At 53.7% G+C, this 27,793-nt stretch overlaps 1 protein-coding gene across 1 annotated transcript in view; it reads left to right on the top strand.

Moving 5' to 3' along the window:
• LOC137300362 (guanine nucleotide exchange factor VAV2-like) overlaps window positions 1-27,793 on the top strand; it is a 51,006-nt gene that overhangs the window by 13,211 nt on the left and 10,002 nt on the right. Inside the window, exons 4-14 of the mRNA XM_067969446.1 lie at window positions 43-152; window positions 1,703-1,804; window positions 4,156-4,244; window positions 10,548-10,567; window positions 12,848-12,872; window positions 13,579-13,709; window positions 17,127-17,201; window positions 19,422-19,471; window positions 20,130-20,246; window positions 26,227-26,314; window positions 27,050-27,173. Of these exons, the coding sequence (XP_067825547.1) occupies window positions 43-152; window positions 1,703-1,804; window positions 4,156-4,244; window positions 10,548-10,567; window positions 12,848-12,872; window positions 13,579-13,709; window positions 17,127-17,201; window positions 19,422-19,471; window positions 20,130-20,246; window positions 26,227-26,314; window positions 27,050-27,173 (931 nt within the window). The remainder of the gene's footprint in view (window positions 1-42; window positions 153-1,702; window positions 1,805-4,155; window positions 4,245-10,547; window positions 10,568-12,847; window positions 12,873-13,578; window positions 13,710-17,126; window positions 17,202-19,421; window positions 19,472-20,129; window positions 20,247-26,226; window positions 26,315-27,049; window positions 27,174-27,793) is intronic.

The following is a 27,793-nucleotide window of genomic DNA, read 5'->3' on the forward strand; positions in this document are numbered from 1 at the left end:
TCTCTCTGTTTATAACTGGGGTGTGTTTGCTCTTTTTTCCAGTGGTCCTACGCATTTTATTTAATTCACCTTCAGGGCAAACAGGGGTTTCAGCTGTTCTGTAAAACGGAGGATATGAAGAGGAAGTGGATGGAGCAGTTTGAAATGGCCATGTAAGTTCCTGGCACAATCTCGGGTCCGCTGCTCTGACCCACCTGGGGTGTAATTCTGAGACCCAAGGTTCAGGGTTAACTGAGCTGAAATTTCACTCGCAAAACCAGCCTGGAGGGAACTTCGTGAATGGATTTATTCCGTCATTACCCCGGCAACCAGAGTATTTGCCCCTCCCCCCAGATGATGTGTGTGCCACACATAGACTGAGACTTTTTTCCCTGGAGAGTAGGAGGTTTCGGGGTGATCTTATAGAAGTCTATAAAATAATGAGGGGCATAGATAAGGTCGATAGTCAAAATCTTTTCCCAAAGGTAGGGGAGTCTATAACGAGGGGACATAGATTTAAGGTGAGAGGGGAGAGATACAAAAGGGTCCAGAGGGGCAATTTTTTCACTCAAAGGGTGGTGAGTGTCTGGAACGAGCTGCCAGAGGCAGTAGTAGAGGCGGGTACAATTTTGTCTTTTAAAAAGCATTTGGACAGTTACATGGGTAAGATGGGTATCGAGGGATATGGGCCAAGTGCAGGCAATTGGGACTAGCTTAGTGGTATAAACTGGGCGACATGGACATGTTGGGCCGAAGGGCCTGTTTCCATGTTGTAACTTCATTGATTCTATGATTCTACTGACCAATCCCCACCTCTCTCAACCCCATTCACCTCTGCTACTGTGGGGTGCCCAGCAGAAGTATCTGCTACTCAGGTCATTCCCGGGCGTGGACCACCCCCTGCTCATGGACCACCCCCGGGCACGGACTCCCCCCCCCGGGCACGGACCACCCCCGGGCACGGACCACCCCCCGCTCACGGACCACCCCCCCGGGCACGGACCCCCCCCGGGCACGGACCACCCCCGGGCACGGACCACCCCCCGCTCACGGACCACCCCCCCGGGCACAGACCACCCCCGGGCACGGACCACCCCCGGGCACGGACCACCCCCGGGCACGGACCACCCCCCGCTCACGGACCACCCCCCCGGGCACGGATCACCCCCCGCTCACGGACCACCCCCGCTCACGGACCACCACCCCCCCCCCCCCCGGGCACGGACCCCCCCCGGGCACAGACTGACAGCGAGCGGGGTGAAGGAAACGCAGACCACGCCTTTCTGCAAAATTGACCAATAGAGGACTGGGTAGAGGCGGTGCGGGGTGTGGCCGGATATAACACACAGTGAAACCCCGCCAGGGGCACCCGGGGGGGGGGGGTCCATGACAGGGGGGGGTCCGTGCCTGGGGGGTAGTCCGTGAGCGGGGCGTGGTCCGTGAGTGTAACTCTGCTCCGGCCGGATCCCGCGGACTGTGTTCCGATGCCCAAGGCCGTGTGCTGGGGACCCATCCTGACAACCGTCTGGGGTAGTCGGGGGCTGTTCCCACTCCCAGAGGGTTCGAGTGGCACAAACCAGGATCGCACGATTGCACCATAACCATCGATCGGGGCAGCCAGGCACTGAGGGAATTAACTAAAATCAACGTGTTTAATGATATATAAACAGGCACTACCTGCAGTCAATGAGACTTTTCTCAGTTATATTTGTTTCTTTTTCAGGTCAAACATTAAACCTGAGAAAGCAACAGCAAATTACCACAACTTCCAAATGACAACGTTCGACAAATCCACAAACTGCAGAGCCTGTAGGATGTTGCTGAGGTAACACTGGAAACTCGCAGTCTGCTCCCCCCAGGAAACTCGCGGTCTGCTCTCCCCCCAGGAAACTCGCGGTCTGCTCCCCCCAGGAAACTCGCGGTCTGCTCACCCCAGGAAACTCGCAGTCTGCCCCCCCCCAGGAAACTCGCAGTCTGCCCCCCCCCAAGGAAACTCGCAGTCTGCCCCCCCCCCCAGGAAACTCGCAGTCTGCCGCCCCCAGGAAACTCGCAGTCTGCCCCCCCCCCCCAGGAAACTCGCACTCTGCTCCCCCCCCCAGGAAACTCGCTGTCTGCCCCCCAGGAAACTCGCAGTCTGCCGCCCCCCTGGAAACTCGCAGTCTGCCCCCCCGAGGAAACTCGCAGTCTGCCCCCCCAGGAAACTCGCAGTCTGCTCCCCCCTGGAAACTCGCAGTCTGCCCCCCCCCAGGAAACTCGCAGTCTGCCCCCCCCCCCCCAGGAAACTCGCAGTCTGCCCCCCCCCCCCCCCCCCCCAGGAAACTCGCAGTCTGCCCCCCCCCCCCCCCCCAGGAAACTCGCAGTCTGCCCCCCCCAGGAAACTCGCAGTCTGCCGCCCCCCTGAAAACTCGCAGTCTGCCCCCCCCCCCAGGAAACTCGCAGTCTGCCCCCCCCCCAGGAAACTCGCAGTCTGCCGCCCCCCTGGAAACTCGCAGTCTGCCCCCCCCGAGGAAATTCACAGTCTGCTCCCCCCTGGAAACTCGCAGTCTGCCCCCCCCAGGAAACTCGCAGTCTGCCCCCCCCAGGAAACTCGCAGTCTGCCCCCCAGGAAACTCAGTAAAGATATATAAAGTCAGCACAGATTTCAAAAGGGAAAGTCAGGCTTGACCAACTTGACTGAATTCTTTGAAGTAACAGAAAGAGTAGACAAGGGTAATGTAGTAGGTGCAATACATTTGGATTTTCAAAAGGTCTTTGATAAGGTACCGCATTAGAGACTCGTGACTAAGGTCAGAGCATTTGGAGTCGGGACAGGTAGCAGAATGGATAGCAAGCTGGCTACAAAACAGAAGAGCGAATTGGGGTTAAGGGTAGCTCCTCAGACTGGCAAAAGGTGGGAAGTGATGTTCCACAGGGGCCTGGTCTCCATATTATAAAAAGGATATAGAGGCATTGGAGAAAGTGCAAAAAAAGATTCACAAGGATGATGCCAGAACTGAGAAGATATACTTATCAGGAAAGGCTGAACAGGCTGGGGCTCTTTTCTCTGGAAAGAGAAGGCTGAGGGGTGACCTGATTTCTAACCTTTTAAGATAATGAAAGGGTTTGATAGGGTAGATGTAGAGAAAATATTTCCTCTTGTGGAGTTGTCCAAAACTAGAGGTCATAAATATAAGATAGTCACTAATAAATCCAATAGGGAATTCAGGAGAAACTTCTTTACCCAGAGAGTGGTGAGAATGTGGAACTCGCTCCCACAAGGAGTAGTTGAGGCGACGAACACAGATATGTTTAAGTGGAAGCTGGATAAACACATGAGGGAGAAAAGAATAGAAGGAGATGCTGATAGGGTGAGATGAAGAGGGGAGGGAGGAGGCTCGTGTGGAGCATAAACACCAGCACAGACCCGTTGGGCCGAATGGCCCGTTTCTTTGCTCTAGACTCAATGTTACTATATGTAACTCTCAGTCTGTCTCCAGGAAAGCAAGGTGGATGTAAAAGATCCCATAGCCACTATTGGAATAAGAGCAGGGGAATTCTCCCAGTCTCCTGGGCCAATATTTCTCATTCGCCCAAGCGGACGAAAATAGGTTAACTTGTCACTCATCTTATTTGCACATTTGTGGGATCTTGCTGTGCACAAATCAGCTGCCCACATAACAACAGTGACTGCAATTTAAAAGAGATTGATTGGCTGTGAAGCCCTTTAGGGGGTCCTGATAATTGATAAGGTGCTATAAATTCAAGTTTTCTCTGTTTATGCCGATGTTGGAGAGTTGGCCAGGGCAGTGGGAGAACTTGCTCATCCTCTTCGAATAGTTTCCTGAAATCCTTAACACCCACCCGAGCAGGCAGAGGGGCTCTCGGATTAACACCTGGTGAAAGGATGTCTCAAAGGTTGTGCTTGTAATCAGTATTAGTGATAAAGGAAATGTACTCTTGGTATAAACAGCAGGTCCGTCAGTGTCTCAGATTCGGATATGACATTGCTCAGTTCGATCGATCGATCGAACAATTCCGACTTTCCCTTTCTGAAGCTGAGACATTGCCAGCATTTTCTGTTTATGTTTCAGTCCTTTTGTTAATCTAGTTTCGATATTTTTCTGACTGTGTAATTAGCCCCGACACTCTTTAAATCACTCTAATGCCGTCTCTGTATCTTTCTGCTCTATCCCACAGAGGGATCTTTTACCAAGGATACACTTGTTCTAACTGTGGCGCTGGAGCCCACAAAGAATGTCTGGAGACAGCAGCACAATGCAAGTTACGTACGTAATCCACAGCCCGGGCTGTTATTGGGGCGGTGCCGAGAGGCACTCGTTCTGTGATCCACCCTCTATATTTAGGACAATAATCATTGACTTGAAATGTAAATAACTCTGGGGTGAGGGTGAGGCACAGAGGCATCCTCATCAAACACTCCCAGGGCAGGTACAGCATGGGTTAGATACAGAGTAAAGCTCCCTCCACACTGTCCCATCAAACACTCCCAGGGCAGGTACAGCACGGGTTAGATACAGAGTAAAGCTCCCTCTACACTGTCCCATCAAACACTCCCGGGGCAGGTACAGCACGGGTTAGATACAGAGTAAAGAACATAAAAAATAGGAGCAGGAGTGGGCCCTCGAGCCTGCTCCGCCATTCAATCAGATCATGGCCGATCTTTGACCTCAACTCCACTTTCCCGCCCGATCCCCATATCCCTTGATTCCCTTAGAGTCCAAAAATTTATCGATCTCAGTCTTGAATTCCGGGGATAAGGGGGCGGACATATGAGGAGAGGTTGAGTAGATTGGGACTCTACTCATTGGAGTTCAGAAGAATGAGAGGCGATCTTATTGAAACATATAAGATTGTGAAGGGGCTTGATTGGGTGGATGCGGTAAGGATGTTCCCAAGGATGGGTGAAACTAGAACGAGGGGGCATAATCTTAGAATAAGGGGCTGCTCCTTCAAAACTGAGATGAGGGGAAACTTCTTCACTCAGAGGGTAGTAGGTCTGTGGAATTTGCTGCCCCAGGAAGCTGTGGAAGCTACATCATTAGATAAATTTAAAACAGAAATAGACAGTTTCCTCGAAGTGAAGGGAATTAGGGGTTACGGGGAGCAGGCAGGAAATTGGACATGAATTTAGATTTGAGGTTAGGATCAGATCAGCCATGATCTTATTGAATGGCGGAGCAGGCTCGAAGGGCCGATTGGCCTACTCCTGCTCCTATTTCTTATGTTCTTATGTTCTTATCCCATGTGCTCCTTTAATAAACCATATTTTTTTTGTGATTGTTTAGTGTCTGAACAACACCAACTGCTGCTGATTGTGAGTCAGTGAGTGCAGTTGTGGGGAATGGTCCAGGTCTGCAGGAGCGCTGATAGTGAACTCACTGCTGCTGCACACTGATATGCTGTTGCTCCTCCCTTGTGCAATGCCCTTTGGGTACAAGGAGCTGGTTGATAGCTAACGTTCTGTTTCACAAACCTGGGGGTTTTTGTTCGAGGTTTATAACAGTACGAGAGAGCACAGGGGAGTCCCGGTGATGTAATTCTACCCAGGATTCACTGTATTGCTCGGAGCTGAATTTCACTGTGCTGCAGGACAAGGTTGAGGTTCAGGGTTCAGCTCCTCCAATTCTGGCCTCTTGTCCATCCCCGATTTCCTTTGCCCGACCATTGGCGGCCGTGCCTTCAGCTGCCTAGGTCCTAAGCTCTGGAATTCCCTCCCTAAACTTCTCCGCCTCTCTAGGAACAGGAGGAGGCCATTCAGCCCCGTCAGCCTGTTCCCCCATTCAGTAAGATCATGGCTGATCTGTGACCGAACTCCACATACCCGCCTTAGCCCCATATCCCTTAATGCCATTGATTAACAAAAATCTATCAATCTCAGATTTAAAATTAACAATTGAGCTAGCATCAACTGCCGTTTGTGGAAGAGAATTCCAAACTTCTCCCACCCTTTGTGTGTAGAAGTGTTTCCTAACTTCACTCTATCCACCCTATCAGTTCCCCTTAATATCTTGAAAATTTTGATCAAATCACCCTTTAATCTTCTAAATTCCAGGGAATACAACCCTAGTTTGTGTAATCTCTCCTCGTAATTAAACCCTTGGAGTCCAGATATCATTCTAGTGAATCTACGCTGCACTCCCTCCAAGGCCAATATGTCCTTCCGAAGGTGCGGTGCCCAGAACTGCTCACAGTACTCCAGGTGCGGTCTAACCAGGGTTTTGTATAGCTGCAGCATAACTTCTACCCCCTTGTACTCTAGTCCTCTAGATATAAAGGCCAGCATTCCATTAGCCTTCTTGATTGTTTTCTGTACCTGTCCATGACATTTTAATGATCTGTGTACATGAACCCCTAAGTCTCTTTGGACCTCAACTGTTTTGAGCTTTTCACCATTTAGAAAGTACCCTGTTCTACCCTTTTTAGGTCCAAAGTGGATGATCTCACACTTGCCTACAATGAAATCCATTTGCCACAGTTTTGCCCATTCACTTAATCTATTAATATCTCTCTGTAATTTATGCTTCCATCTACACTGCTTACAATGCTGCCTATCTTTGTGTCATCGACAAACTTGGATATGTGGTTCTCTATCCCGTCATCTTAAGTCATTGATAAATACAGTGAATAATTGAGGCCCCAACACAGATCCCTGTGGGACATCACTAGTCACATCCTGCCAATTTGAGTACCTGCCCATTATCCCAACTCTCTGTCTCCTGTCGCTCAGCCAATTTCCTAACCCGGTCAATAATTTGCCCTCAATTCTATGAGCTTCAACTTTAGTTAACAATCTCTTATGAGGGACTTTATCAAATGCCTTCTGGAAGTCCATATAAACAACATCCATTGACATTCCCCTGTCGACTACTTTAGTCACCTCTTCAAAAAATTCAATCAGGTTCGTCAGGCATGACCCTGAGCCTTTACAAATCCCCGCTGGCTCTCTCTGATCAACTGAAAATTTTCAAGGTGTTCAGTCACTCTATCCTTCATTATAGACTCTAGTAATTTCCCGACAACAGATGTTAGGCTAACTGGCCTATAATTCCCTGGTTTCCCTCTCTCACCTTTCTTAAATAGTGCAGTGACATGTGCAATTTTCCAATCTAAAGTATCGGTTCCTGAATCGAGAAAACTTTGGAAGATTATAGTTAGGGCTTCTGCAATGTTCTCACCGACTTCCTTTAAAACCCTGGGATGGAAACCATCTGGTCCTGGGGATTTGTCACTCTTTAGTGCCATTGTTTTCTTCATTAATGTTAATTTGCTTATGTTAATTATGGTGAGTCCCTGTCCCTGATTCAAAATTAGTTTCCTTGGGATTTCAGGCATGCTATCCTCTTCCACTACTGTAAATACTGACACAAAGTAATTATTTAACATGTCTGCCATTTCCTTATTTTCATTTACAATATCAGCATTATCAGTGTTTAAGGGGCCACATTGCTCTTGAGAAACCTCTTTCTCTTAATATAATTGTAAAAATGTTTTGTGTTGATTTTGATATCCCTTCCAACTTTCTTTTCATACTCCCTTCTTGCAGCTCTTACTATCTGTTTTGTCACCCTTTGCTGTTCTTTGTATCTCCCCCAGTCGCCAGGATCTGTGCTAGTTTTTGCATTTTTGAATGCTTTTTCTTTTAGTTTTATGTTGTCTCTCACCTCTTTTGTCGTCCATGGCTGTTTTATTGGTAAGTAGAGTTCTTGCTCCTTGGGGTATAAACTGGTTCTGTATCTTGTTAAATTCTTTTTTGAACACCAGGGGGCCTATACACAACTCCCCCGACAGTCTTAAATCCTTTTCTGTTTCTTAATTCTACCCATAAAGTCTCCACTGCCTGCTCACCTCTCGTTATATCCTCTCTTATCATTGAAGTAATTTCATCCTTAATCACTAAGGCCACCCCTTCCCCTCTACCAGTTTCCCTACCCTTCCTATTGACCCTATAACCTGGTATATTCAGTTCCCAGTCCTGACCGAATTGCAGCCATGTCTCAGTAACGGGCACCATGTCGTACTCTCTAAGTTGAATTTGTGCCTACAATTCATTCAGTTTGTTCCTTATACTCCATGCGTTTGTATAAAGAACGCTTATTTGGGCCACACACCCTGACCTGTTCTTCTGCTCTAATGTTGTTTTTCTCACCATTTCTTATTTCTCTCTCCTGATTTAATTATTTTACATCTTTTAGTTTTCCCTTTACCTGTAGTGCCTAAAGCATAATTTCTGACTATCATTCTACTCTCTTCCTTTTCGTTTGTTTTAGAATTATTATTTATAGTGCCTTTTCTACCTGAGCACCCCCCTCCCCATTTACTAGTTTAAAGTCTTTGTGACCGCCCTATTTAACCTTTCCGCTAGGACCGGGTCCCAGCCCGGTTCAGGTGAAGCCCGTCCCAAGGGTACAGTTCCTTCCTGTGCCAGTACTGGTGCCAGTGTCCTATGAAATGGAGCCCCTCTTTCCCACACCAATCCTTCACCCACATGTTCACCTCCCTAATCTGCTTATCTCTGCACCAATTTGTACCTGGCTTGGGTGATAATCCAGAGATTATAACCCTTGAGGTCCTGTTCTTCAATTTAACTCCTGGTACTCGCTGAACAGGATCTTTTGCTCACTCTTTCCTTTGTTGTTGGTCTGAACATGGACCAAAACGACTGGATCCTCCCCCTCCCTCTCCAATATACTTTCGAGCTGGTGTGAGATGTCCCTCACCCTGGCACCAGGTAGGCAACATACCATCGGGGACTCTCAATCCTGCTTACAAAGGATGCTATCTGTCCCCCTAATTATTGAATCCCCTACAACTACCACATCACACTTCTCCTCCGCCAGGACAGCCTCCTGCTCCAGGGTGCCACGGTCAGCATTCTGGCTGTCCCTCTGACAGTTTTTATCATTATCCTCACAGGTTGCAAGTACATTGTACCTGTTGGACAGGATCAGTATCTGCGGATCCTCGTTCTCTACCTCACCTGGGTTCCCCTTACTCTGTACACTATTGGTCACACCAACCCCGTTCTGATCCTGTACCTCTACCGGGTGTGACCGAGGTCTGGAGCAAACTGTCCAGATACTCCACCCCCTCCCTAATGTGTCGGAGTGTCTCCAACTCACACTCCAGCTCAATGACTCTGAGCCGGAGAGATTCGAGGTGGAGACATCGACTGCAGATGTGTTCACTCGGGACATTCTCGCTGTCCACAAACTCCTAAATACTGCAGTCCAGACAACCTGCTCTGCCATATCTTACTCTAGATTTATTTATAGATAATTACTTTTTAGTCTGTTTTGGGTTTTTTTTGCTTTTTTTCTTAAAACTTAGCACCTCCTTCCCCCTACACATAATTCCCACACTCACCAAATTCTCAAGTCCCCACTCTGCTTGCGATGCACTCAGTGCGACCTCTCTCCACCTCTCTCTCCTCCTTTAAGGCACTCCTTAAAACCTACTTCTTTGACCGAGCTTTTGGTCACCTGTCTTAATATCTCCTTATGTGGCTCGGTGTCAAATTTTGTCTGATTTACGCTCCTGTGAAGCGTCTTGGGACATTTCACTACGTTAAAGGCGCTGTATAAATGGGAATTGTTATTGTACTCTCGAGGATCTTGGTCAGAGATAATCCACTGAAACAGTTTGGATGGTGATTGGAGGGGCCTTGATCAAATTAATTTAAACTTTTCCCTGTTGTGGTACAAGTACAGAGAGAGATATGATAACAGAATAGCCGAGCCATCCCACCATGTATGTTACATGAAGAAATTTCTCTTGATTTGAGGTTCACTCGGTTAATCCCGGGGATGAGGGGGTGGACATATGAGGAGAGGTTGAGTAGATTGGGACTCTACTCATTGGAGTTCAGAAGAATGAGAGGCGATCTTATTGAAACATATAAGATTGTGAAGGGGCTTGATCGGGTGGATGCGGTAAGGATGTTCCCAAGGATGGGTGAAACTAGAACTAGGGGGCATAATCTTAGAATAAGGGGCTGCTCTTTCAAAACTGAGATGAGGAGAAACTTCTTCACTCAGAGGGTGGTAGGTCTGTGGAATTTGCTGCCCCAGGAAGCTGTGGAAGCTACATCAGTAAATAAATTTAAAACAGAAATCGACAGTTTCCTAGAAGTAAAGGGAATTAGGGGTTACGGGGAGCGGGCAGGAAAGTGGACATGAATTTAGATTTGAGGTTAGGATCAGATCAGCCATGATCTTATTGAATGGCGGAGCAGGCTCGAGGGGCCGAATGGCCTACTCCTGCTCCTATTTCTTATGTTCTTATGTTGTTCCCCACTTGTATGGACCTCTCCGCCTCACACTCTACCTGACAGCCCATCACTCCATCCCACCCCTCCTGTTACTATGACTGGACTGTCAATCCACCCCAGGATCCCTGGATCGCGGAGATTCTCAGACACGCCATTGCCCAGAGCTCCGTGTGTGAGGAAAGCCTGAAGTGGGAGCTGAGTGATTGAGTGAACGGCTGAATCCCAGCAGGAGACATGCTGAGACTCATGATCCGATGGCTTTGCACGTTTTACATCTAACAATCTCTCTTTTTCCTTACAGACACGCCAGCTGATGATCTGGTAAGTTATTAGTGAAATTAAGAGATATCCCCTTTTTTTTACAAACATACAAATTAAGAGCAGGAGTAGGCCATTCGGCCCCTCGAGCCTGCTGTGCCATTTGATAAGATCATGGCTGATCTGATTGTGACCTCAACCCTACTTTCCCGTCTACCTACTGTAACCTTTGACTCCCTTGTTAATCAGGAATCTATCTAACTCAGCCTTAAAAATATTCAGTGACCCTGCCTCCCCCGCTCTCTGGGGAAGGGAGTTCCACAGACTCACCACCCTCTGAGAGAAAAAATTTCTCCTCATCTCTGTTTTAAATGGGAGACCCCTTATTTTTAAACTGTGCCCCCGAGTTCTAGTCTCTCCCACAAGGGGAAACATCCTCTCAGCATCTACCCCTTCTCGTCCCCTCAGGATCTTATATGTTTCAATAAGATCACCTCTCATTCTTCTAAACTCCAGTGTGTACAGGCCCAACTTGTCCAACCTTTCCTCATAAGATAACCCCCTCATCCCAGGAATCAGTCGAGTGAACCTTCTCTGAACTGCCTCTAAAGCAATTATGTCCTTTCTTAAATAAGGAGACTAAAACTGCACACAGTATTCTAGATGTGGTCTCACCAATGCCTTGTACAACTGTAGCAAAACATCTCTACTTTTATATTCCATTCCCCTTGCAATAAATGACAACATTCCATTTGCCTTCCTAATCACTTGCTGTACCTGCATACTAACTTTTTGTGATTCATGTACCAGGACACCCAGATCCCTCTGTACCTCAGAGTTCTGCAATCTCTCTCCATTTAAATAATATACTGCTTTTCTATTCCTCCTGCCAAAGTGGACAAGTTCACATTTTCCCACATTATCCTCCATCTGCCAAATTTTTGCCCACTCACTTAACCTATCGATATCCCTTTGCAGACTCCTTCTGTCCTCTTCACAACTTACTTTCCCACCTACCATTGTATCATCAGCAAATTTAGCAACAATACATTCGGTCCCTTCATCCAAGTCACCGATATAGATTTTAAATAGTTGAGGCCCCAGCACTGATCCTAGTGGCAATCTTTTTGTCAATTTTTTCCCCATCTCAAAGAAACTGACTCTCACTGGGGTACGGGTCCCACGGGCACTGACTCTCACTGGGGTACGGGTCCCACGGACACTGACTCTCACTGGGGTACGGGTCCCACGGACACTGACTCTCACTGGGGTACGGGTCCCACAGACACTGACTCTCACTGGGGTACGGGTCCCACGGGCACTGACTCTCACTGGGGTACGGGTCCCACAGACACTGACTCTCACTGGGGTACGGGTCCCACAGACACTGACTCTCACTGGGGTACGGGTCCCACAGACACTGACTCTCACTGGGGTACGGGTCCCACAGACACTGACTCTCACTGGGGTACGGGTTCCACAGACACTGACTCTCACTGGGGTACAGGTTCCACAGACACTGACTCTCACTGGGGTACGGGTTCCACAGACACTGATTCTCACTGGGGTACGGGTCCCACGGACACTGACTCTCACTGGGGTACGGGTCCCACGGACACTGACTCTCACTGGGGTACGGGTCCCACAGACACTGACTCTCACTGGGGTACGGGTCCCACAGACACTGACTCTCACTGGGGTACGGGTCCCACAGACACTGACTCTCACTGGGGTACGGGTTCCACAGACACTGACTCTCACTGGGGTACAGGTTCCACAGACACTGACTCTCACTGGGGTACGGGTTCCACAGACACTGATTCTCACTGGGGTACGGGTCCCACGGACACTGACTCTCACTGGGGTACGGGTCCCACGGACACTGACTCTCACTGGGGTACGGGTCCCACAGACACTGACTCTCACTGGGGTACGGGTCCCACAGACACTGACTCTCACTGGGGTACGGGTCCCACAGACACTGACTCTCACTGGGGTACGGGTCCCACAGACACTGACTCTCACTGGGGTACGGGTCCCACAGACACTGACTCTCACTGGGGTACGGGTTCCAGGGGTGCTGGGGGTGGGTGGTGGGGAGAGGCATTGGGGAGAAGGGGTGAGGGGGGTGGGGAGATGTGGTGAGGGGGTGCGCCCTGAGGTGTATGCGTCCGAGGCCCTCTGCCCCACTCTGACCTGGGGACGGGTGAGGATCCCTCGCTGTGTGTCTCACATCAGATTGTACAGTGCACAGTCTGCCATAACTCACAGGATTACAGAGTAAAAGGAAAATGTAATCTGATTTTATACAAAACAAGTAAATCTTTCTGCCTTTCTTAACAGGATGGATGCCAGCAGCCGGCAGCAGGTAATTGCAAACTCCCTGTGGGAGGGGAAAACTCCATACAACACATGAGCTCCCATTTCTATAGCACCTTTCACCACCTCAGGTCATGCCAAAGTGCTTTACAGCCAATGAAGTACTTTTTAAAGTGTAGTCACTGTTATAATGTAGGAAACGCAGCAGCCAACTTGTGCACAGCAAGATCCCACAAGGCAGCATTGAGATAAATGACCAGATAATCTGTTTTCTCGTGATGTTGCTAGAGGGATAAACATTGGCCCAAGTCACTGGGGAGAACTCCCCTGCTCTTGTTCCAAAAGTGACCATGGGATCTTTTACATCCATCTGAGAGGGCAGACGGGGCCTTGGTTTAACTGCACTGGGAGTGTCAGCCTAGATCTTGTGCTCAAGTCTCTGGATTGGGGCTTGAACTCATGACCCTCTGACTCAGAGGCGAGAGTGCTAGGCACTGGGCCATCTTGAAAGTGATCAAGATGGGTTTCAGGAGATGGCAGTGACTGAAGTACAAACCCAACATTCCTCCTACCTTTTGTCCCTACATAGTGTTTTGGTTCTGTTTGTGCTGTCAACGGTGTTTGTGGCGTTCATACATTGGACACACTCAGATTGCAGCTTCTTGCTTCCCTCGTATTTCTCTGCCCCTTTCGATCTTCTCGCTGCAGATTTGGGAACATGACAGAAATAGGTCATTTGTGTTTATTTTTTCAAGGTCCCAGAATGTTGGCCGTTCGTAACTACCAGGGCACTCCCCCTCCACCGGTGGGGAAACCAGTCCTCAGCTTCCAGACCGGAGAAATCGTAGAACTGCTCAAGGGCGATCCCGACTCACTCTGGTGGGAGGTGAGACTCGTTGGAGAGAGCTCCGAGCCAAGCAGGCAGGATCAGAACTCAGCGATTCGATTGCAGGAGCGCCTGTGACTGTGGTTTGCACCAGCACACTTTACCGTTACCATCACCGCTACGGTGACCATTACTGACCCTCCCTATCAGGGCCCAGTGCAAGGGGTGGAGAGCAAGATGAACAATATTGTGATGACAAATGGAAAATGTTAGGATCAGTTAGTTAGGCTAAAGGAAGATAAAACACCAGGCCCGAGGGGATATATCCCAGGATCCTGAGGGAGATGAGGGGGGAAATCCCCGAGGCCTTAGAACGATATTTCAGGCTTATATTGAGTGAGGGGTGTGAGCCGGAGGATTGGGCAGTGGACAGTGTAGTCCTATGTTTAAAAAGGGAGGCAGTCAATTTGGGTAATTGCAGGCGGGTTGCTGGGGTCCCTTGAGCCCGAACTCATTCACCCTGGTATGGGGAGTAGGGCCTGTCCGAGGCCCATATAAACTCTTCAGTCCGCACAAGGAGCCACTCTGAGTGGATAAGGTAATGGGTCAACTGGGGGTCAGTTACATTACTGAGGTGAAGGTTTGGGACCTTTTGAAGGCCTCAGTGGGACTCGGGTCCAGGTCTCAACTGGCACGGGCTCAGGGCATGAAGCGAGGAATTTTTCAGGGAAGGCTGGGAATTCCCCCCACTTGATGTTGGGGGGGTGGCAGCAGGTGGGAGATCTGCCCGCGGTCCCCCAACCATAACGTACCATCCCTTCGGAGCCAGAATCAGGCCCATATCCGCCTCTCTCCCCACCGCCCCCGCCACCGGGCACAAGTACAAATTACACCCCACCCTCTCCCACCCCAGAAATTCTGGGATCCGCACCCAGCCCCCAACCTTGCCACGGAAGCTGTGTAAGACCAGCATTCCCTTGCTTTATGACCTATTGAAACCCCCTCCCCCCCACCCCGGTCTCTGTCCGGCTCGGCTTGACCCCGGCCAGCTCAGCTACACCAACACGGTCTCACGGCACAGAGGCTGACTGGCTGGGTCTGAGAGAGGCGTCCGGCCCCACCCACAGCTTGACTCAGAGTCCTGATACACGTCTTATCGACATCTTATCCAGCACAAGGTTAACCGGGGCTAGGGCCGAGTCGATGCTGAAGGAAGATGCAGGACTGTGTCCTCGGTCAGCTTCCCACCCACCAGGACTCTCAGTCCCTGTTGTGAATCAATAATTCGGGCCAATGCCCCTGGAATCTGATAACCAAATCGTGTGGTGCACAGACCAGTTGGGCCTGTCTCGATGCTGTACATTCCATGTAATTAATGTCCGTAATTGGTTTCTAATCTCTTTATTCAACTCTGACATCCTAAAACTACTGGTAGTTTCCTTTTTTAATGAATATCCTTAATCTGTACCTTTGCAATCTCTTATTAAAAACATCTCACTGTTCCGCTACGGTCCTGTGGGCCAGTTTCTCTTTGGTTCAATGTCAAGTTTATAAGCTCCTGTGGAGCGTCTTGGGACATGTTTCAACGTTAAAGGAATTGTAGAAATGCAAGTTGCTGCAGCAACACCTCTGCCCCATAACCCGATTCACACCCTGCTTGTGGAGGCAGCCCTGTTCACATCGCACGAATTCCACTCCCATTTCTCCATTTACTCCCTCTCTGTCCTAATCGATAAGTGGATAATTAAATGCTCCCAGAAGGATTGTTTTGTTATTCCTGCTCTAATCTGACTGCAGGTTTCCTCCTCCATTTCCTTTCTATAATTTGGAGGCCTGTAGTACACCCCTATCTCTGCCTGTGCCCCCTCCCTGCCTGCATCTCCCTCCCGACAGCAAAAACTCCCTCCGTAACTAATATTGCCCTTTCACCTCCTTTCTTATCTTTTCTATCCCTGCTAAATATATCCCAATTTGTTTAATTTCCATTCCAGTCCAGTTTGCAGCCAGATTTCTGGAAATATAATTAAATATTAAGTAAAATAATTGGTCCCAGTTCTCTCTCTCCCCCAGTTTATTTCCCACACTCTGCAATCCATGCATTTTAAATATTTTTAAACATTACTCCTTTTCTCATGATTTTTTGTCTAAACTTCACTTCAGTCTTATCCTGTTTATAACGGGTCCATTTCATTTTAACCCCTGACTCCATATCCCTCTTGCTAAATTGTAGTATCAGAGGGGGAGGGGGCAAAGTGTCAGGTCAGGGGTGAATGGGGGAGGGGGGCAATGTGTCAGATCAGGGGTGAATGGGGGAGGGGGGCAATGTGTCAGGTCAGGGGGTGAATGGGGGAGGGGGGCAATGTGTCAGGTCAGGGGGTGAATGGGGGAGGGGGGCAATGTGTCAGGTCAGGGGGTGAATGGGGGAGGGGGCAATGTGTCAGGTCAGGGGTGAATGGGGGAAGGGGCAAAGTGTCAGGTCAGGGGTGAATGGGGGAGGGGGCAATGTGTCAGGTCAGGGGTGAATGGGGGAGGGGGGCAATGTGTCAGGTCAGGGGTGAATGGGGGAGGGGGCAATGTGTCAGGTCAGGGGGTGAATGGGGGAGGGGGGCAATGTGTCAGGTCAGGGGGTGAATGGGGGAGGGGGGCAATGTGTCAGGTCAGGGGTGAATGGGGGAAGGGGCAAAGTGTCAGGTCAGGGGTGAATGGGGGAGGGGGCAAAGTGTCAGGTCAGGGGTGAATGGGGGAGGGGGCAATGTGTCAGGTCAGGGGTGAATGGGGAAGGGGCAAAGTGTCAGGTCAGGGGTGAATGGGGGAGGGGGCAATGTGTCAGGTCAGGGGTGAATGGGGGAGGGGGGCAATGTGTCAGGTCAGGGGGTGAATGGGGGAGGGGGCAATGTGTCAGGTCAGGGGGTGAATGGGGGAGGGGGGCAATGTGTCAGATCAGGGGTGAATGGGGGAAGGGGCAAAGTGTCAGGTCAGGGGTGAATGGGGGAGGGGGGCAATGTGTCAGGTCAGGGGTGAATGGGGGAGGGGGCAAAGTGTCAGGTCAGGGGTGAATGGGGGAGGGGGCAATGTGTCAGGTCAGGGGTGAATGGGGGAGGGGGGCAAAGTGTCAGGTCAGGGGTGAATGGGGGAGGGGGGCAATGTGTCAGGTCAGGGGTGAATGGGGGAGGGGGGCAATGTGTCAGGTCAGGGGTGAACGGGGGAGCGGTTGTATGATGAGGCTGGACTGGCAGTGGGGGGCCTGAATAGAGTGTGCGTGTGAGGAGTGTCTGTGGGATGTCTGGGTGTCTGTGGGATGTCTGGGTGTCTGTGGGATGTCTGGGTGTCTGTGGGATGTCTGGGTGTCTGTGGGATGTCTACGGTGTGTCTGGTGTGCCTGCGAGGTGTCTGTGTGGTATCGCCCTTGTAACCAGGCTCCACTGATTGATACCAAACTACAATATAACAATCTGTGTCTGTCTGTGCCTGTTCCAGGGGAGGGTAATTCAAACCAAACGGTCTGGTTGTTTCCCGAGCTCTTCTGTGAAGCCTTGTCCGGTGGACAGCAGAGTAAGTTTGATAAAGCTTCGAACCTTGTGTACTGTCCCCTTGACCCTGTGTGGGTCCAGCCTCCAGCCCCACGACTCCGCTGCACTCCCTCAGGACCTGCTGCCTTTCCCCTTCCCTCCTCTACATAAAGAAGCTGGATTCAGCATTATGGTGTAAACTGGTCCGATACATGGGTGATACTGGGGGGGGCAGGGGGGAAGAGTACAATCTAATGAAGCAGCCAAGGATTTAGAGAAGGGCCCAGACAATATTTGCAAATTGACAGAACTGTGGCAAATGGAATTCAATAGAGAAAGCTGCACGATCGTACACATTGGATAGAAAAACGGACAACATGCTGACAATGTATCGGGAGGAGTTAGAGGAGAGACCGGAGGTCAGAGAGCGATAGTGGATTCAACACTGACTGTGTCCTGCCACTTGATGCAGCATTAACGAAGCAAACCCAGTCCTGTGCTATATCACCAGTCACTCTGAGGCTGTCCAATCCTGACTCTCACTGGGGTACGGGTCCCACAGACACTGACTCTCACTGGGGTACGGGTCCCACCGACACTGACTCTCACTGGGGTACGGGTTCCACAGACACTGACTCTCACTGGGGTACGGGTCCCACAGACACTGACTCTCCCTGGGGTACAGGTTCCACAGACACTGACTCTCACTGGGGCACGGGTCCCACAGACACTGACTCTCACTGGGGTGCGGGTCCCACAGACATTGACTCTCACTGGGGTACGGGTCCCACAGACACTGACTCTCACTGGGGTACGGGTCCCACAGACACTGACTCTCACTGGGGCACGGGTCCCACAGACACTGACTCTCACTGGGGTACGGGTCCCACAGACACTGACTCTCACTGGGGCACGGGTCCCACAGACACTGACTCTCACTGGGGTACGGGTCCCACAGACACTGACTCTCAATGGGGTACGGGTCCCACAGACACTGACTCTCACTGGGGCACGGGTCCCACAGACACTGACTCTCACTGGGGTACGGGTCCCACAGACACTGACTCTCACTGGGGTACGGGTCCCACAGACACGGACTCTCACTGGGGTACGGGTCCCACAGACACTGACTCTCACTGGGGTACGGGTTCCACGGGTACTGACTCTCACTGGGGTACGGGTTCCACAGACACTGACTCTCACTGGGGTACGGGTCCCACAGACACTGACTCTCACTGGGGTACGGGTCCCACAGACACTGACTCTCACTGGGGTACGGGTCCCACAGACACTGACTCTCACTGGGGTACGGGTTCCACAGACACTGACTCTCACTGGGGTACGGGTCCCACAGACACTGACTCTCACTGGGGTACGGGTCCCACGGACACTGACTCTCACTGGGGTACGGGTCCCACGGACACTGACTCTCACTGGGGTACGGGTCCCACGGACACTGACTCTCACTGGGGTACGGGTCCCACAGACACTGACTCTCACTGGGGTACGGGTCCCACGGGCACTGACTCTCACTGGGGTACGGGTCCCACGGACACTGACTCTCACTGGGGTACGGGTCCCACGGGCACTGACTCTCACTGGGGTACGGGTCCCACGGGCACTGGATGTCCTCTGATACTTTGCCCAAGTGGCCGTTCTTCATGTGTGAGAATAATGAGCGTCATCAGCCTATTCTACCCTGGACGGCATCACAGACAAAGCCATTCCAGTCCCCAACTGACATCTCCACACACGCACCTTCCAGCAGGAGCTCCTCGATGGACCTCAGGAGCAGGAACAACGACTGATTTATTTCCCTGTCACTAGGCATGGGGCAGTAAGGATAATTGTCGGGCCTTTGTAGAGACATCCTTGTCAAAGTCAGCCAACACGGTGAGGAAAATCGATTCACCCCTAGTCTGTGGACTCAGTATCTCACTGGGTCTATTGGCCATTGACTGACTTCCCCCGTTAAGGCTGGGTTACAGGCCGATGTGCCAAAGTGTTCTGGGGCGTGAAGTCAGATTCCGTTCAGTTCAGTGTTGGAGAATGACCTTTGGCCCAATGCTGTGTTGTGACACCAAGTCCGAGTACTCCTTGCACTGCATCGGTGTTATTTGTACCGAGTGGAACTATTGAGAGTTTTATGCTGCAGATTCCCAGCTCCGACAGGCTGGGTGTGTTCCCAGGTTTTGTTGTTGAAACCTCTCACTTATCAAATATTCAGCAAAAGGAATAATTGGTTTTAATTTTTCCTTTTCAGCATTTTATTAAACCACCTCCGAGAGAGCCCGACTACAGCACGTACCCCTGGTAAGTCAGGTCAGCAACTGATAATAGCAGCCAGTACATAACACACTGCAGGTCATGATTCTTCGGGGAGTCTGACTTCACAGCCTCTCAAAGTAGGGAGCTTAAATAATGTGAGAAGGGCAGCTATAAAAGATTAAAACAAACTGCAAAGTAAAGCTCCCTCTACACTGTCCCATCAAACACTCCCAGGGCAGGTACAGGGTTAGATACAGAGTAAAGCTCCCTCTACACTGTCCCATCAAACACTCCCAGGGCAGGTACAGGGTTAGATACAGAGTAAAGCTCCCTCTACACTGTCCCATCAAACACTCCCAGGGCAGGTACAGGGTTAGATACAGAGTAAAGCTCCCTCTACACTGTCCCATCAAACACTCCCAGGGCAGGTACAGGGTTAGATACAGAGTAAAGCTCCCTCTACACTGTCCCATCAAACACTCCCAGGGCAGGTACAGGGTTAGATACAGAGTAAAGCTCCCTCTACACTGTCCCATCAAACACTCCCAGGGCAGGTACAGGGTTAGATACAGAGTAAAGCTCCCTCGACACTGTCCCATCAAACACTCCCAGGGCAGGTACAGGGTAACGGAGTAGAGTCTCTGTGTATTTTACAGGAACGGATCACTTGTTCCACTTTCCAACATTGCTTTTTTCTCTCTAGGTTTGCGGGTAACCTGGAGCGAGGACAGGCGGACAACCTTCTAAAGTCGCACACGAGTGGGACGTACCTGATCCGCGAGCGGACCGCGGAGGCTGAAAGATTTGCAATTAGTATCAGGTTGGCAATGAGTACATTGTGTTTTTGTGAAGTTGTGTGGACACGGAGTCTACATGGAGCTGCGTACCAGCAGGACTGTACTGATGGTCAGAACTGCTCAGACCTTCATGAGGTGTGAGTGATGAGGTGCGAGCGGTGAGGGTGAGGGTGAGGGGTGAGGGTGAGGTGCGAGGGGTGAGGGTGAGGTGCGAGCGGTGAGGGTGAGGGGTGAGGGTGAGGTGCGAGGGGTGAGGGTGAGGGGTGAGGGTGAGGTGCGAGGGGTGAGGGTGAGGGTGAGGTGCGAGTGGTGAGGGTGAGGGGTGAGGCTGAGGTGCGAGGGGTGAGGGTGAGGGTGAGGTGCGAGGGGTGAGGGTGAGGGTGAGGTGCGAGTGGTGAGGGTGAGGGGTGAGGCTGAGGGTGAGGGATGAGGGTGAGGGTGAGGTGCGAGCAGTGAGGGTGAGGTGTGAGCGGTGAGGGTGAGGTGCGAGCGGTGAGGGTGAGGGTGAGGTGCGAGGAGTGAGGTGAGGGTGAGGTGCGAGCAGTGAGGGTGAGGGTGAGGTGCGAGGGGTGAGGTGAGGGTGAGGTGCGAGCGGTGAGGGTGAGGGTGAGGTGCGAGCGGTGAGGGTGAGGTGCGAGCAGTGAGGGTGAGGGTGACGGTGAGGGTGAGGTGCGAGGGGTGAGGGTGAGGTGCGAGCAGTGAGGGTGAGGGTGAGGTGCGAGCAGTGAGGGTGAGGGTGAGGGGTGAGGGTGAGGTGCGAGGGGTGAGGGTGAGGTGCGAGCAGTGAGGGTGAGGTGCGAGGGGTGAGGGTGAGGGTGAGGTGCGAGGGGTGAGGGTGAGGGTGAGGTGCGAGCGGTGAGGTGAGGGTGAGGTGCGAGCGGTGAGGGTGAGGGTGAGGTGCGAGCGGTGAGGTGAGGGTGAGGTGCGAGCGGTGAGGGTGAGGTGCGAGCAGTGAGGGTGAGGGTGAGGTGCGAGGGGTGAGGGTGAGGTGCGAGGGGTGAGGGTGAGGTGCGAGCAGTGAGGGTGAGGGTGAGGTGCAAGCAGTGAGGGTGAGGGTGAGGTGCGAGCAGTGAGGGTGAGGGTGAGGTGCGAGCAGTGAGGGTGAGGGTGAGGTGCGAGCGGTGAGGGTGAGGGTGAGGTGCGAGGGGTGAGGGTTAGGTGCGAGGGGTGAGGGTGAGGTGCGAGCAGTGAGGGTGAGGGTGAGGTGCGAGCGGTGAGGGTGAGGGTGAGGTGCGAGGGGTGAGGGTGAGGGTGAGGTGCGAGCAGTGAGGGTGAGGTGCGAGGGGTGAGGGTGAGGGTGAGGTGCGAGCAGTGAGGGTGAGGGTGAGGTGCGAGCAGTGAGGGTGAGGGTGAGGTGCGAGCAGTGAGGGTGAGGTGCGAGCGGTGAGGGTGAGGTGCGAGCGGTGAGGGTGAGGGTGAGGTGCGAGCGGTGAGGGTGAGGGTGAGGTGAGGGTGAGGTTCAAGGGGTGAGGGTGAGGTGCGAGGGGTGAGGTGAGGGTGAGGTGCGAGCGGTGAGGTGCGAGCGGTGAGGGTGAGGGTGAGGTGCGAGGGGTGAGGTGAGGGTGAGGTGCGAGCGGTGAGGGTGAGGGTGAGGTGCAAGCGGTGAGGGTGAGGGTGAGGTGCGAGGGGTGAGGTGAGGGTGAGGTGCGAGGGGTGAGGTGAGGGTGAAGGTGAGGGTGAGGTGTGAGCAGTGACGGTGAGGGTGAGGGGTGAGGGTGAGGGATGAGGGTGAGGGTGAGGTGCGAGGTGAGGGTGAGGGGTGTGGGTGAGGTGTGAGGGTGAGGGTGAGGTGCGAGCGGTGAGGGTGAGGGTGAGGTGCGAGGGGTGAGGGTGAGGGTGAGGTGCGAGCGGTGAGGGTGAGGGTGAGGTGAGAGGGGTGAGGTGAGGGTGAGGGGTGAAGGTGAGGGTGAGGTGCGAGCAGTGACGGTGAGGGTGAGGGGTGAGGGTGAGGTGCGAGGGGTGAGGGTGAGGGTGAGGTGCGAGGGGTGAGGTGAGGGTGAGGTGAGAGGGGTGAGGTGAGGGTGAGGTGAGAGGGGTGAGGTGAGGGTGAGGGGTGAAGGTGAGGGTGAGGTGCGAGCAGTGACGGTGAGGGTGAGGGGTGAGGGTGAGGGATGAGGGTGAGGTGCGAGGGGTGAGGTGAGGGTGAGGTGAGAGGGGTGAGGTGAGGGTGAGGGGTGAAGGTGAGGGATGAGGGTGAGGGTGAGGTGCGAGGGGTGAGGGGTGAGGGTGAGGTGCGAGGGGTGAGGGTGAGGTGCGAGCGGTGAGGGTGAGGGTGAGGTGCGAGGGGTGAGGGTGAGGGTGAGGTGCGAGCGGTGAGGGTGAGGGTGAGGTGCGAGGGGTGAGGTGAGGGTGAGGTGCGAGGGGTGAGGTGAGGGTTAGGTGCGAGGGGTGAGGTGAGGGTGAGGGTGAGGTGCGAGCGGTGAGGTGAGGGTGAGGGTGAGGTGCGAGGCGTGAGGTGACAGTGACGGTGAGGGTGAGGGTGAGGGGTGAGGGTGAGGTGCGAGCGGTGACGGTGAGGGTGAGGTGAGAGGGGTGAGGTGAGGGTGAGGGGTGAAGGTGAGGGTGAGGTGCGAGCAGTGACGGTGAGGGTGAGGGGTGAGGGTGAGGTGCGAGCGGTGAGGGTGAGGGTGAGGTGAGGGTGAGGTTCAAGGGGTGAGGGTGAGGTGCGAGGGGTGAGGTGAGGGTGAGGTGCGAGCGGTGAGGTGCGAGCGGTGAGGGTGAGGGTGAGGTGCGAGGGGTGAGGTGAGGGTGAGGGTGAGGTGCGAGCGGTGAGGGTGAGGGTGAGGTGCAAGCGGTGAGGGTGAGGGTGAGGTGCGAGGGGTGAGGTGAGGGTGAGGTGCGAGGGGTGAGGTGAGGGTGAAGGTGAGGGTGAGGTGTGAGCAGTGACGGTGAGGGTGAGGGGTGAGGGTGAGGGATGAGGGTGAGGGTGAGGTGCGAGGTGAGGGTGAGGGGTGTGGGTGAGGTGTGAGGGTGAGGGTGAGGTGCGAGCGGTGAGGGTGAGGGTGAGGTGCGAGGGGTGAGGGTGAGGGTGAGGTGCGAGCGGTGAGGGTGAGGGTGAGGTGAGAGGGGTGAGGTGAGGGTGAGGGGTGAAGGTGAGGGTGAGGTGCGAGCAGTGACGGTGAGGGTGAGGGGTGAGGGTGAGGTGCGAGGGGTGAGGGTGAGGGTGAGGTGCGAGGGGTGAGGTGAGGGTGAGGTGAGAGGGGTGAGGTGAGGGTGAGGTGAGAGGGGTGAGGTGAGGGTGAGGGGTGAAGGTGAGGGTGAGGTGCGAGCAGTGACGGTGAGGGTGAGGGGTGAGGGTGAGGGATGAGGGTGAGGTGCGAGGGGTGAGGTGAGGGTGAGGTGAGAGGGGTGAGGTGAGGGTGAGGGGTGAAGGTGAGGGATGAGGGTGAGGGTGAGGTGCGAGGGGTGAGGGGTGAGGGTGAGGTGCGAGGGGTGAGGGTGAGGTGCGAGCGGTGAGGGTGAGGGTGAGGTGCGAGGGGTGAGGGTGAGGGTGAGGTGCGAGCGGTGAGGGTGAGGGTGAGGTGCGAGGGGTGAGGTGAGGGTGAGGTGCGAGGGGTGAGGTGAGGGTTAGGTGCGAGGGGTGAGGTGAGGGTGAGGGTGAGGTGCGAGCGGTGAGGTGAGGGTGAGGGTGAGGTGCGAGGCGTGAGGTGACAGTGACGGTGAGGGTGAGGGTGAGGGGTGAGGGTGAGGTGCGAGCGGTGACGGTGAGAGTGAGGTGCGAGCGGTGAGGGTGAGGGTGAGGTGCGAGGGGTGAGGGTGAGGTGCGAGCGGTGAGGGTGAGGGTGAGGTGCGAGCAGTGAGGGTGAGGGTGAGGGGTGAGGGTGAGGTGCGAGCAGTGAGGGTGAGGGTGAGGTGCGAGGGGTGAGGGTGAGGTGCGAGCGGTGAGGGTGAGGGTGAGGTGCGAGCAGTGAGGGTGAGGTGCGAGCAGTGAGGGTGAGGGTGAGGTGCGAGCGGTGAGGGTGAGGGTGAGGTGCGAGCAGTGAGGGTGAGGGTGAGGTGCGAGGGGTGAGGGTGAGATGTGAGGTGCGAGCGGTGAGGGTGAGGGTGAGGTGCGAGGGGTGAGGGTGAGATGTGAGGTGCGAGCGGTGAGGGTGAGGGTGAGGTGCGAGCAGTGAGGGTGAGGGTGAGGTGCGAGGGGTGAGGGTGAGATGTGAGGTGCGAGCGGTGAGGGTGAGGTGCGAGGGGTGAGGTGAGGGTGAGGTGCGAGCGGTGAGGGTGAGGGTGAGGTGCGAGGGGTGAGGTGAGGGTGAGGGTGAGGTGCGAGGGGTGAGGTGAGGGTGAGGTGCAAGCGGTGAGGGTGAGGTGCGAGGGGTGAGGTGAGGGTGAGGTGCGAGGGGTGAGGTGAGGGTGAGGGGTGAAGGTGAGGGTGAGGTGCGAGCAGTGACGGTGAGGGTGAGGGGTGAGGGTGAGGGATGAGGTTGAGGGTGAGGTGCGAGGGGTGAGGGGTGAGGGTGAGGGTGAGGTGCGAGGGGTGAGGTGAGGGTGAGGGGTGAGGGTGAGGTGCGAGGGGTGAGGGTGAGGTGCGAGGGGTGAGGGTGAGGTGCGAGGGGTGAGGTGAGGGTGAGGTGCGAGCGGTGAGGGTGAGGGTGAGGGGTGAGGGTGAGGGTGAGGTGCGAGGGGTGAGGGTGAGGGGTGAGGGTGAGGGGTGAGGGTGAGGTGCGAGCGGTGAGGGTGAGGGTGAGGTGCGAGGGGTGAGGGTGAGGGTGAGGTGCGAGGGGTGAGGGTGAGGTGTGAGGGTGAGGTGCGAGCGGTGAGGGTGAGGGTGAGGGGTGAGGGTGAGGTGCGAGGGGTGAGGGTGAGGGGTGAGGGTGAGGTGCGAGCGGTGAGGGTGAGGGTGAGGGGTGAGGGTGAGGTGCGAGGGGTGAGGGTGAGGGGTGAGGTGCGAGGGGTGAGGTGAGGGTGAGGGTGCGAGGGGTGAGGGTGAGGGGTGAGGTGAGGGTGAGGGTGAGGGTGAGGGTGAGGTGCGAGCGGTGAGGTGAGGGTGAGGGTGATGTGCGAGGCGTGAGGTGAGGGTGAGGTGCGAGTGGTGAGGTGACAGTGAGGGTGAGGGTGAGGGTGAGGGGTGAGGTGCGAGCGGTGACGGTGAGAGTGAGGTGCGAGCGGTGAGGTGAGGGTGAGGCGAGGGTGAGGTGCAAGCGGTGAGGTGACGGTGAGGGTGAGGGTGGGGGTGAGGGTGAGGGTGAGGTGCGAGGCGTGAGGCGAGGGTGAGGTGCGAGGCGTGAGGTGAGGGTGAGGTGCGAGGCGTGAGGTGAGGGTGAGGTGCGAGGCGTGAGGTGAGGGTGAGGTGAGGCGAGGGTGAGGTGCGAGGCGTGAGGCGAGGGTGAGGTGCGAGGGGTGAGGGTGAGGGTGAGGTGCGAGGGGTGAGGGTGAGGTGCGAGGGGTGAGGTGAGGGTGAGGTGAGGGTGAGGTGAGGGTGAGGTGCGAGGGGTGAGGTGAGGGTGAGGGTGAGGTGAGGCGAGGGTGAGGTGCGAGGCGTGAGGCGAGGGTGAGGTGCGAGGGGTGAGGGTGAGGGTGAGGGTGAGGTGAGGCGAGGGTGAGGTGCGAGGCGTGAGGCGAGGGTGAGGTGCGAGGGGTGAGGGTGAGGGTGAGGTGCGAGGGGTGAGGGTGAGGGTGAGGGTGAGGGTGAGGTGCGAGGCGTGAGGCGAGGGTGAGGTGAGGGTGATGCTGTCACTGTGAATATGATTAGTGAGGATTTCGCAGCATTGAAGCATTTAGTCCACTTTGACTTGACTGAGCAATTATCATTATTTCTGGGTTTTGTCCATTCATTGCCTGTTAACAGTGTCTGATCTGGGTCCTGGCCTGGTCTGATTTGGGACCTGTGCTGGTCAGGGATGGGTCCTGGTCTGGGATGGGCTAGACCATTACTTACTCTCACAGCCCGATGTATAATTTGATTTGTGAATTTTATCCCGTTAGTATTTGATGTTAATATTTGATATTTGATGTTTATATTGTTTGTTTTTGCAATGCTCAATCCCTCCAATGATGGCCTCTCCTCAGGTTTAACGATGAGGTGAAACACATTAAAGTTGTTGAGAAGGACAATTGGATTCACATCACCGAGGCCAAGAAATTTGAGAGTCTCCTGGTATGTCTCCCCATTTCCTGACAGTGTTCGATGTGTTCTTCAGGTGTCTGTTACCTCCTCTGAGTGACCTTTCTGCACAGCTGTGCCCAGAGTATGTTACCAGGCTATTCCACCATTCGGGCATCACCATATAGTTTGGTGTTGTCCTTAGTTGATATGCAAATACGAGCATTTTCCAGCAGGAGTCACTGGATAATGATTGGGAGTAGGAACCCGGGGAGTGGGGGATATTTGGATGGTCCCAGCTCCTGCCTCCACATAGACCAGCAGCACAGATCAGGGCTGCAATCTGGTTCTTCTTGCTGTATGTGTTAGATACCCTGTTAGGGTCGAGTTCTGGGATCCCATTGGGGCTCAGTGGGGTCTTGGGTAGAGATCTAAGATCCCATTGGGGAGCCATTAATTAGAGCAGGACACATTCCGAGTCGATGCTCTGATCCCACCCTGGTTGGCCCTTGAACTCGGAGATGCTACCTAGGTATCACTGGTTCTCGGCCAGTTTTCTGTTACCCTGCTGTGTTCGGGATGATACCAAACTCCATCTTGTGGGTCAGGGAAAAGTTCACCAATTAAAAGGAGCCTTTCGTCACCCGAGTCCATTCCCAGAGCGTGGACGTGTGAAACCGGGCGAAATGTGAGCCGAGGAATGAGTCGAGCTCCCACTGGGTTTCTGTTAACTTCTCCATGTAGAGTCAGGTTACTAAGTAATGATGGGTGTAAATTCTTTAATTGTAGGAGCTGGTCGAATATTACCAGACACACTCACTGAAAGAGAGCTTCAAGCAGCTGGATACAGCGTTACGTTACCCATACAAACAGCGAGAGAGAAACATACAGCGATCTAACTCAAGGGCCCCAGGTAACCCAGCCCCTCTCATGGTCATCACTAGTGAACGGGGGTAAATAACGGGAAGGGGTAAGTAGTATCGGTGGATGGGATAGGTGAGGGGGTAAGGGTAGGTGAGGGGGCAAGGGGTAAGTAGGTAGGTGAGGGATAAGTGAGGAGGCAGAGGGTAGGTGAGGGGTTAAGAGGGGTCAGGTGAGGGGGTAGGGGTAGGTGAGTGGGTAAGTGAAGGGGCAGGTGAGGGGGTAGTTGGGGACAAGTGAGGGGGTAAGTGAGGGGATAGGTGAGGTGCTAAGTTGGGGGTAGGTGAGTGGGTAGGCTATAAGTGAGGGGGTAGGGGATAAGTGAAGGGGTAGGCGAGGGGGTAAGTGAGGGGGTAGGGGGTAAGTGAAGGGGTAGGCAAGGGGGTAAGTGGGGCGAGTGTTGACGAGGGATTTCATGGTGTGTGAGTAGGTTGGGTGGGTGGAGCACGGAGACCCAATGTGATAGAATCCAGGGTGGGGAAGGGGGTATACCCCCCACAAAGGATGCTCATAATTTAATGTGTATTTAGGCTTTGGGTAACACAGAGCCTGGCACAGAACACAGAGCCTGGCACAGAAAGTGTGGAGGCAGGAAACCGTGTCTTGGGACAA

This window comes from Heptranchias perlo, chromosome 31, assembly GCF_035084215.1.
Source record: "Heptranchias perlo isolate sHepPer1 chromosome 31, sHepPer1.hap1, whole genome shotgun sequence".
Taxonomy (NCBI): domain Eukaryota; kingdom Metazoa; phylum Chordata; class Chondrichthyes; order Hexanchiformes; family Hexanchidae; genus Heptranchias; species Heptranchias perlo.